Raw genomic sequence first — 11,318 nt, forward strand, 5'->3', positions numbered from 1 at the left:
TCTTTAATTGTAAGGTTAATTATTTGTTGAAAGATACAACAGCGCTCTTTTCTTGATATATTTTTGGGAATACTAGAAACTTTAAAGTAGTGTAATTAACTTATTGATGTGTCACAAACTGTTGTTAAGGGGGTGACAATGGTAAAAAAAAAGAAGGACAACTTTAAAGTACTAGAACTAATGTAGCAATGTGTCCCAAACTGTTGTTAAGGGGCAACAATGGTAAAGGACAACTTTGAAGCACTAGAATGAACTTCACAAACTTGTTACAGAGTAACAATGGTAGAAGACAGCTTTGAACTACTGGAACTAATGTATCAATGTGTCACATACTATTGTTAAGAGGCAGAGGACAATGTTTCAAAACATTAAGACAGTTATTGGTACAAATTTAAGGTGTATGATACCGCATGCATCCAAATAAAACATTTTTAACATAATCTAATGAAAGGCGTAATTAGTTTAAATTATTTGTATTCCATTAACAGATTATCTTTCTGTCATTATTTCTTTAATATTTATGTAGCTTTTATGTTCATTAAGTTTTAGGCTTAATCTTTTTTTTTTTTCATGTCATCTCAGGATTGTTCCTCTGACAGTAAACGAAGTTTTACTTGTTTGTCTGGATTACAAGGTGGATATAAAACCGAAAACTTTCTTGTCTATCGATGTCACTCTTCTGTATTTCCACTCCATGACTTGCATTCTTTTCTTTGTATCTTTCGAGACAACAGTCCATTTTTGGGACAATATTTCTTAAACCATAAAGAAACTGCAAGTTTTCAAGACATCCAGAAACTTCTACTCGGGACAAAGTTAAAAAGAGAAAACTTGGAATATGATTCGCCACCTGTACCTTTCTCATTCACTCAGAGCCAAACAAAAATTGTTGGGTATTTGTATGGTCAGAACATCCAAATGGAAATCAGTAGTGATCAGTTTGTTAAAAGTGGACTTTTTTCCATCCCTCAAAACCTTTATGGTGATGAATGCCACTGGAACGGTCCAGCACAGTTCTTGATAGACCAAGAGACTTTTTGTAACATCCGTGTTCGAGAACTTTGTACGTCCAGAGGAACGTCCAGTTCCGTGTTGAGTGTTAAGTTATTTGATAATAAGGATGTAAAGGTACTTAGACACCCTGGAAGTAAAGTCAAGCTAGATCCAGAAATCAATGTGCTGTGCACGAATAATACTTCATATTATGTCAAAGATAAATCAACAAGCAGCTTTCCATTGCCCGATCTTCATGATGAAGAATACTTAAAAATTAATGCCATCAAACCCTGCTGGAATAGTTCGGTTTTTGTTCTTCCCAGTTATTCAGATCGTATTTGTAAAAATATCGTTTTCGATGTTCGATACCACTTCTTTTGGGAAGCGGGAGAGCTGGTTCATCAACGAATTACCATTTTACTTGGACAGGTTGTGGTTGAACCTGATGAAGTGGGCTTTTCATCATTTCATCTCACGCAACATTTTCAATTAAAGTTTTATAACTCGAAACTGTTAAATACAACAAGTGGATTAGAGCAAACGAAACGATCTGGAATTTTTGGGTATGAATTTGGATTGCCCCTTATTTCTTTAAGTATATATCAGAATGAATCAGCAGACAGCAATGAAACTAGCTACCTTGATTCTAACATGACCGTTGGTCATCAGTTCCTAGTGTGGAAACCAGGTAAGACCATTTTTATTTGTTAACTTAGAAAAACAAAGCAGTTAAAGTATAGTGATTTTTGGTTATTTGTTCTTTGCATGTTTTCCACCTTGACACAAAAATATGAATATATATACATGTATCTTGTATCAACTTTATTAATTATTAATGACAATCCCAGATAGAATTCCCCAATATTACTTTGATAGAGATTAAAAAAAGGAATGAAGCATTTACTTCTACAAGTCTTCACTTTCACGAAAGGGTAAATATACCGTTGAGATATCTTCATGTACAGTTTTTCTAACATATGTTACTGTCCTGTTTTGAAGCAATCATCAAGGATTTTGATCTGATTTTGTCTTTAAATAAACGACTTTTTCATGTTCTTTTACTAAACATGTTTTTCTGTAGATTAAAGTTTTGATAAGTAGAATATAATATTTTGTACTAGAAATAACCTTATAACACCAAACTGTTGATTTTCTTTAACTGGACACTGAATGTTTTACTTTACAGCTTCTTCAGGAGTGTTCCACTAAAACGCAAACAGTAATTGATAGTACAAAGCTTTTTTTTTAAGTATTGTACTGTCAGTCACAGTTTGTGTTTTAGTGGAAGAAGCTGTAAAGCAAAAAGTTGAGTGTCCAGTTAAAAAAAAACAATAATTTGGTGTTAAAAGGTCGTTTATTTCTAGTATTAAGATTTATTCTATACACCAAGATTAAATAACATTTAATGTTTTACTTTGAAGTATATATGTTTTTTTACATTTTAAGGATTTGTAAAATACAAGATATTCTTTTAAGGGATCAAACTTGACCACTAGTAGTTCACTGATCAATGATTGTTTTTAAAATAATATATTTATCAGAAACAAGTTAAACGTATGTACAAAATTCTTTACACTATGGTGATCAAAATTATATCTTAAACACTATACGGTTGTCTTCTTGTCAAAAGTCCACTTAGGCAAATTCAATTGCTTTAGAATTCAGTTGGCAAGCTTATCTATTTTCTCTCTATTTTTATCGCAATAGCATTCGTGTATAGTTCTCTTACGTTGTCATTGAGTTACCGCAGTTGTATCCTGTACTTCCAATAATCATCTGCTTTTGTATTTCCAATAGTTGTCTGCTTTTTGTCAAAGTCTACTGAGGTGGGTTAGTTACTTTAGGACACCCTTCGATGAGACAACTTATTTTATTTCAATATTATTGATCTCACTCTAATATATTAACATTTAGGCCTTTCACTACCATGACGGCTAACTTTACGTTTAATTTTTCTCTGACCAATCTTCTCTTTGGAGTGACTTTACTTTTTATGTGTTTTTGCTCCTCTGGTCGCCGTTATTTATACGACTATCACTTAGGCCTTCTTGAAATTTCCATAGCTTCGACATATGAATTACAAACACAAACTAAATAAAGTAATAATACTACCTACACGAACAGTCTTTTATATCTGATGGTCATAGAATATTAGGCCTATTGTAGTTTTAAACAATGCATTATTTATTTGGTCCCCTAGGGTTTTTACAAGAAGATTGTATAATATAATTTCTACCATAATCTGTCTAACAAATTCTTTGTAGATGACCCATTTTGCTCAATTCCAGAGCTCTCGAGCAAGATAGGATAAAACAAACAAACTAGTGGTTGGAATGCTATTTATATAAACCAATTGTTAGAATGAAAACAAACAAACATGCGAGCTGAATAAAAATGTACCGTTTAAGCGTACAATAAGCCTAATATTGTTGTCTTATGACAAAGATAATTAGCTGATATTATGCTTATACAATTTGATATAAAGAAAGGCATACACGCTACAACAAGTATTAACATGACGGTCATTCCCACTGTTGACTAGGCAGGAATTTAGGTTTGATATCTTTCAAGCCTCAAAGAAAGTTTGGGCCTGAAAGACAACCCTTCGGCTCCGAAAACTGAAAGACGGTCTTCTCAAGAACTCGTACAATGTGCTTCATCAAAATTAAGCCCAGAGGCTACTCCACAGTTTCATCGCACGGGATGAAGAGGTGTTAACTACCTTTCCTATATCTTTAAAGTTAGGAACGGCTAGAGCCCTCTAGTGGCGTTATGCGAAATTTAACAAAGAAACAAGCAAGAAGACCTAAAACAGATGTAGTATCAACTGCTTGGAGAAAAATTAGGGAATCGGATAGTGTATGAAGGAACAGACTTGTAAGTAAGGTTTCAATAACAGTATTTTGTCCTGGTGGTTAAAGCACTCGACTCGCAATGTGCGAATAGCGAAATCGAAACTCTGTTACCGAACATGCTCACCTTTTTATCTGTGGCGTTATAATGTGACGGTCAATCCTCTAGTCTGTCACTTCTAAGTTTGGTACGGCTAGCCCAGATAGCTCTCGAGTAATTTTGCGTGAAATTCGAGGAATAAATTAACAGTATTAGTTAAAATATATTCAATTTAATTTCCCCGAAAGGTGGCCGAGGGTAGCCTAACGGGGTCACCTGTTTTAACCACTCGCACCATTATACATTAGTGTATTGTCCGTCAGTCAGTGGAGACTAAAATGATGTCACATAAGGGACGCTTAATGTTGCACTTTGTACTATCGTGACGTTCAGTAAAACGTGCGCATGCCATGAATCACGAGAAGGATTATAGATTACAACACAGATTACAAATGAATTTCAAAAGCAAGAAATAGAAATATTTGTTACTTTTAAATTTGGTTTTATTTACTCTGGAAACAGAACACTTTCAGGGACCCTGCGAAAGCACATCTAGTTAAACATATCTATTACGAGATATTTTTTTTCATTCTTAGCTGGGTTAAGATTAGTCTTAACTTTCCTAGGCTATCCAAAAATATCGATAACAGATGGAGTTGATGAATCAGTGTATCCTAATTATTTTAAGATTTGTTAAGATAGAATATTAAATTAAAAACATTTATTTTCTGGATTAATTTTTAGTGCTGAAATATCTAGATAGCATGCTTAGTCAAAAGTTATTGACATTTAGGAAAATATTGTATTAGTTATTTTATTTGTCACTAGATGGCAATAATGTTGCATTAATCGTAAAGACAGCTGATTAAAGTATGTATATAGTATAGTGCGGAATAATAAAATAAATGCTTTGTTTAATATAACGACACCCATCCTGAATTATTATCTTGAAATAAGAAATGTTTTAGAAAATATGATGTTATTAATAGCTGTGTTTTTATTTAGTTCGTAAAATCTTTCTTATTAAAAAGCCCCCCAGCGGCAAGTCTTAAGACTTCTTAACACTAAAAAACCGAGTTTTGATACTTATGGCGGATTCAGCACAGATATCTCACTGTGTTGCTTTGCGCTTAACAAACAAACCTTATTAATAAATCATTAGAAATGTATGCGAGAGAGAAATCTGCCTGCTTCATATAATGTGGTATAGAGGGAAAAACTAAAACCGAAATCAGGTGACCGACCTAACGAAACTGTACAGTGTTTAAAAAATACCAAAAGAAACACGAAGTTTCTTGAATCGTTTATTTTCATTGCTGCATGAAAGAAAAATTCATTCATAAAGTTTTCATGAGACAATTTTGGAATAGTAACTATTGCTACTAGAGGGCGTTCTTAGTATAGGCGTAGAGTCTGGAAAGTTTGTAATTGAGAGTAAAGCTATACAAATAGGCATGATGAACCAAGCCCTAAGTACCTCTCCCCGTTAAATATTAAGAATCTTACAGTCCAAACAGTGCTAGACTAACTGAATCCTAGACACAAACGTAGCTCTATTTTAAAAGGTTTGTATGTAAAAATAGGATTATATGTCTGTGTGTATATGACTGCTAAGTGGAATTGTATTGTGAACACGGACTAATAGTGCTAACATACATAAGTGAAGTTAGTGAAAATATACAAGTTAATATTACTTCATGAATTGTACGAAAACGGTATGTTAATTAAAATTGCGGACATTGGACAAAACTTAACGTACTGTGAGTAATGCAACAACAACTTAAAAAGGGTTATTACCTGGGATTCAGTAACAGTGCAAACAAAATAACAATTCCTGAGAGGGAGGGAGAGGTAAACACTGAACCCGACCCTCCCTGGACCAAATCTCAATGAAGATGTGTTTATACTTATGGGCGATGTTTGCTGTGCTCACCAAAGGCATCAAAGCTCAATTTTGAACGTTATAAGCCCTCAGACTTGCCGCTGAGTCACCGAGAGCTATTTTTCTAAATATTTATGTTTAACAACACGTTATGCAGGCAATATTTCGTGTCGAACGAAGAATCAAAGTACCTGGTTTGTCTTATTTATTATTGTGTCACGGACTTGGAAATAATGCTGCTTTTAATTTTCGCTAGGTGGTACTCTCAAGAACAAAATTAGGCTTATTAAAACAAGTTTGTTAGGGTATTATTTTGACCGTTCTAAGGTGATCAAGGTTTTCTTTATTTGATTTGGACCGGAATAACGTTGCGTGTATCTTATATTTATATGACTGTTAGAAATGGGTTATTGTGATTTTTGACATGTAAGAATATGAGGGTTCGGGTTTCGAGTCGGGCCCGTGGGTATTTTATAAGAGTGAAACGCCATCTAGAGGAAATGTTGGAAACTATCTGTATACGTCATGCACCATGTGATCAGTATATGTAATTAATACTGTTGTTTTATCAGAGTTATTGAGATTTTACATGTGTACGTAAAATTACTGTTGTCATCTTTATAAATTAGATATCACTGGAGAGTTTTTTACCTCCGTCCGCCTTTGGTGGACGGAGGTTACGTTTCCACCCCTATGTGTGTGTGTGTGTTAGTCAGCAAGATTTCTCGAAAACGGCTGAATGAATTTGGAAGAAAGTTGGTATACATTTGGACTAAGACCTACCTTAGAAGTGTTTAGTTTTTTGGGGGGGGTCAAGGTCAAAGGTTGATGTCACGACAAATCCAAAACCCCATATCTGTTAACATGGGGGACCGATTTTTCACACTGTTTTTGCTCTATAACTCGGTCAATAATGATCAGATTTTAATGAAACATAATGGACATATGTAGAACATTATTCCTCATTGTCCTGCCAAAAAAAAAAGTGGTCTATGTCCATTGATAACACACATTTTCCTATTTTTTTGAGAATATGACCAATGTTGCATGGTAGAGCTATGCGCTGTGCTGAGTGCCCTCTATAATTAGTTTATGTCTTTAGCGCAAAGATGATGAAATATCCGTGTTGCGTCAGCCTCCGAGATCGAACTTCGAGTTCTAGGGTTAAGTCCTGAAGCTTACCTCTGGCCCACCGGTGGACTAGGGTTTTGATAGATACAAATAAAAGTATTTTTTAGTCACTAATTTAATGAATTACGTTGCAATTTGGCGGAGTTTTTACAAGAATTTCAGTAACCTACGATGTTTGACTTATCTCAACACAGCGTTATCTAACGTAAAGGACGAAAGACAGGAGGCAGCTGAAATGTATGGACTATTCAGGAACGACTTATTGAGGACCGGTTGTACCTGAAAATTAATTCTAATCATGCTTATTAATCGTATCTTAAATTGTTTGCCAAATAAAAGAAAGGAAGATTGGGAGACAGATCACTTACCCCCCCCCCCTTCCCTTACTAAATTTATACGGTTGATGACGTCGTAATTAGAATAACGACTCAGTGTATTACTAAGTAGAAGTTTAGTTGTAATAAAAGTGACTGAATTTCGTTAAAATAATATTTACTATTGGTTTTTTTTGTTCTACATCTTGAATTTTGTCTGGGGGTGGGGTGGGGTGGCATGGCCAGGTGGTTAGGGCGCTCGACTCGCAATCTGAGGGTCGCGGGATCGAATCCCCGTCCCACCAAACATGCTCGCCCTTTCAGCCGTGGGGGCGTTATAATGTAACGGTCAATCCCACTATTTGTTGGTAAAAAGAGTAACCCAAGAGTTGGCGGTGGGTGGTGATGACTAGCTGCCTTCCCTCTAGTCTTACACTGCTAAATTAGGGACGGCTAGCGCAGATAGTCCTCGTGTAGCTTTGCGCGAAATTCAAAAACAAACAAGAAAACAAACAATTTTGTCTGGCCGTTTCTTTTAATGCCGTTTAATATAGATTGTCCGAAAATTCTGGAACCATAAGACACTTCAATAAGTTTGGATTAAGAGTAGAATTAACTGGATCTTTTCACGCTTTGACAGTGCTATATAGTACCCCGGTGGGACGGTGATAACTTATAACACCCAAATCCGGGGTTCGATTCCACACGGTGGACACAGCAGATAGCCCAGTGTGGCTTTGCTCCAAAACAAAACAAAAACGAAGAAACAGCGGAATGATGAGTCACGTGTCTGAAATTAAGAAAAGTTTCAAATCACCTATGGTTCCAAACTTTTCGGACTCCCTGTGTGGTTTGGACTGCGAGAAAAATAAAAGAACGGAGAGTTGTTGACATTAAAACGAGCACCCTAGAGTGCGCTGTTCTTTATATTTTCAAAAATATACAATAAATAACTCTCTGTGGAAATCCGTGTGTAATACGATTGGACTTGAGTAATCCTCACACCCGCTGCTTAATGCAGTGGAACAAAGGCTTACAAGTTATTACAAGTCTTGTTTAGGAGGTTCTTCGACAAAGGATGACTGTTAAAAGCCTCATTTTAGTCCTATATCTCTCTTTATCAATACATTATGATCTAAGATAACTCCTCATTTCCCGCAGTTATCTAGAAAATATAATTGTACGAAATGACCATTAGAGCCATTTAATTAGTTGAGACTTGTTCTCTAGGCCCCAAAGGAATTAACCCAACGTCCAAGCCACGCCATCTATATTCAAGGCTGCTAATGCAATTTTCCTCATAAAATGGGTGGTTAATATGTGTGACATTCTACGCAGCGATGAGGAAAATCAGAATCCCCAACGAACCGGAGCTTCCTGGATTAAACAGCTCCGACACAACCGATTATACGCTCAATAACCCTTTTAGTTTCTAAATGTGGAACAACACACATTCCCCCTAGCGACCACTTATCGCCAGTTAGATAGCGCGTTCCGTTTAATCTAGACAGGCCGGTTAATTTGCGTTGATTACATTAGTGCTGTTCCCACGAGCGAGGGTGCACCCCCCCCCCCTTCAGAGACGGTACAATTTTTCCACATCCGACTTAACCAATAATGTTCATTCCCAGTGGAAAAAATTATAATTTGCTTGTGACATATGTAAATGAACATTCGTTGTAATTTCATGAGTTTTTTTTAATGTTTTTACAAGTGAATTTCAATTACATTAAATTCACGCAGTCAGTAAAAGAATTGACTTCTCACTCATTTGAACTTTTGAAATGGTATGCATAAAAACATTTTTTTTTAGCAAATTCAAGAATTTTACGGTACAATTATGACCGTTAAGTTATCGTGACTTCTAAGCCACATTATATATGCATGCTTATAAATGTTTAATAGTGAATTCAGAATGATTGAAGTTCACACACACAGGCGTCGCTGTGTGCTAGCCACGGAGGAAAAACTCGAAAATAAGCTAAATACTACAAAACGTTTTATTGCGAACTGAATTTTCATCGAGATACATACAATCAAATTTTTGTCGAAGTTAGAATGTGCTATATATTATCTTTTAAAGTTTTTTTTCAATTCTACCCGACGTTTCGGTTTACGCCTATGAAGGTCACACAACCCTTGAAAAAGGCGTACACCGAAACGTCGTGTAAAATAATAATAAAAAAACATTTATTTGATGTTGTCTTTTTTTTTTCAATCCTACCCGACGTTTCGGTTTACGCCTATGAACGTTACGTCGACCTTTGAAAAAGGCGTACACCGAAACGTCGTGTAAAATAATAATAAAAAAAACATTTATTTGAAATTGTTGTCGTTTTTTTTCAATTCTACCCGACGTTTCGGTTTACGCCTGTGAAGATCACACCGACCCTTGAAAAAGGCGTAAATCGAAACGTCGGGTGGAATATTGAAAGCGTGTTTCATATCTTAAAAATCAAGCCTCTCCAATCTAAAAGTTTACCGATTTTTTAAACTAATTAATTCCTTGTTCTCAGCCCCAAACCCTTCTTATAACAGGCGTCGCCCCTGATGTCAGATGGAACAGCTATAGTCAGCTTCCAACCAGACCGTTTTACTAAATCACGAAGTGGAAGCTATTGAACATAAGCTCGATATCACAGGTTTAATACGTTGTGTTAAAATAACCTCGAGCCTCGCCACGTCGTTACAGTGCATGTCACCATGTCCTGCCGTGCTCTATCAGACGACCGTATCTTTACAACAGCCCTGTAGTGGAGTTTCCATTGCAAATGTCTTCATCATTAGGGTGTAATGTTCAAAGCACACCATCACTTCCTGCTGCTCACCAAAATGCATCTGGTATACGAGGATGACTGTTTCTCAGCACCCGTTTCAATGGTGTGAGTGCATAGAAGACCAATGGCGCTGCATCCGGTGACTTGACCGGTATATCTTTGTATGAAATACCCATTTCATTCTCCAGCTACTTAAGGTATGCGATGGTTAAAATGAGTTTTGGAAGCGACTTGTACACATGACTTTTTTTTTTTTCACTTTCCAGAAGTAGATCCTTCTTGATAATGTTTTGTATGTTATTGCCTATGACACATGGACAGCTTTGCCACTGACCTTTGTTTTCGTGAATTCTCAACTGTTACATGACGCCGCATTTGCAGGGCCTGTTTCTGTGGTTCTGGTATCTCAAGCTGATCCATATTCTTTTATTTTCCAATTTGATTACATATAAGAAAATTCTAAACCTCTGATCTCAGCATACCTTTATGATCTGAGTGTATGAATATTTTCCATCGGAAAAAACTGTTACATACCCTGTGGCATCACAGTACTTACTAAACACTAAGTAATGTTGAAATATAGTTCTGATACATGTGTTCGACAACAGCGTGAAATCAGCTGTGGCTGTCACACGAATTGTTGATAGTGTATTCAAAATTGTTTTAATATAACGTTCTTATCTTTCTGTATAAAGTTGTCCATATATCTGTCGTCGTAACTTCACGAATAGTTGTAGGGAACTGGCAGAATTTATGTCATAAATTAGGCAGAGAAACTCAGATTGACCCCATTGACATCAAATTTTAATTGTTAAGCAATAGGACAAACTGTTTATGTTTATCAGTTGTTTCAATTTTTACTGAATGAAGCCGATGAAAGAAACAAGAAATCACTGATTTCTTATGGGAAGAATATGAGACACAACGACATAATATACATCATTGAAGTAGAACACCTGTAATGATGTCAGTTAGAGCACCTGTCTTGTAACATTGTCGGTTAGAGCACCTGTCTTGTAACGTTGTCGGTTAGAGCACCTGTCTTGTAACGTTGTCGGTTAGAGCACCTGTCTTGTAACGTTGTCGGTTAGAGCACCTGTCTTGTAACATTGTCGGTTAGAGCACCTGTCTTGTAACATTGTCGGTTAGAGCACCAGTCTTGTAACATTGTCAATTAGAGCACCTGTCTAGTAACATTGTCGGTTAGAGCACCTGTCTTGTAACATTGTCGGTTAGAGCACCTGTCTTATAACATTGTCGGTTAGAGCACCTGTTTTGTAACATTGTCGGTTAGAGCACCTATCTTGTAACATTGTCGGTTAGAGC

General features: G+C 36.1%; 1 protein-coding gene across 1 annotated transcript in view; it reads left to right on the forward strand.

Moving 5' to 3' along the window:
• LOC106475635 (tectonic-1-like) overlaps positions 1 to 10,179 on the forward strand; it is a gene marked incomplete at its 5' end in the record, with an annotated part of 21,137 nt that extends 10,958 nt beyond the window's left edge. The window contains 2 exons of the mRNA XM_022379696.1: positions 583 to 1,684; positions 9,732 to 10,179. Coding sequence (XP_022235404.1) covers positions 583 to 1,684; positions 9,732 to 9,766 — 1,137 coding nt within the window. The remainder of the gene's footprint in view (positions 1 to 582; positions 1,685 to 9,731) is intronic.
• Positions 10,180 to 11,318: the final 1,139 nt, after the last annotated feature.

This window comes from Limulus polyphemus, unplaced genomic scaffold (genome assembly GCF_000517525.1).
Source record: "Limulus polyphemus unplaced genomic scaffold, Limulus_polyphemus-2.1.2 Scaffold8899, whole genome shotgun sequence".
Classification (NCBI taxonomy): domain Eukaryota; kingdom Metazoa; phylum Arthropoda; class Merostomata; order Xiphosura; family Limulidae; genus Limulus; species Limulus polyphemus.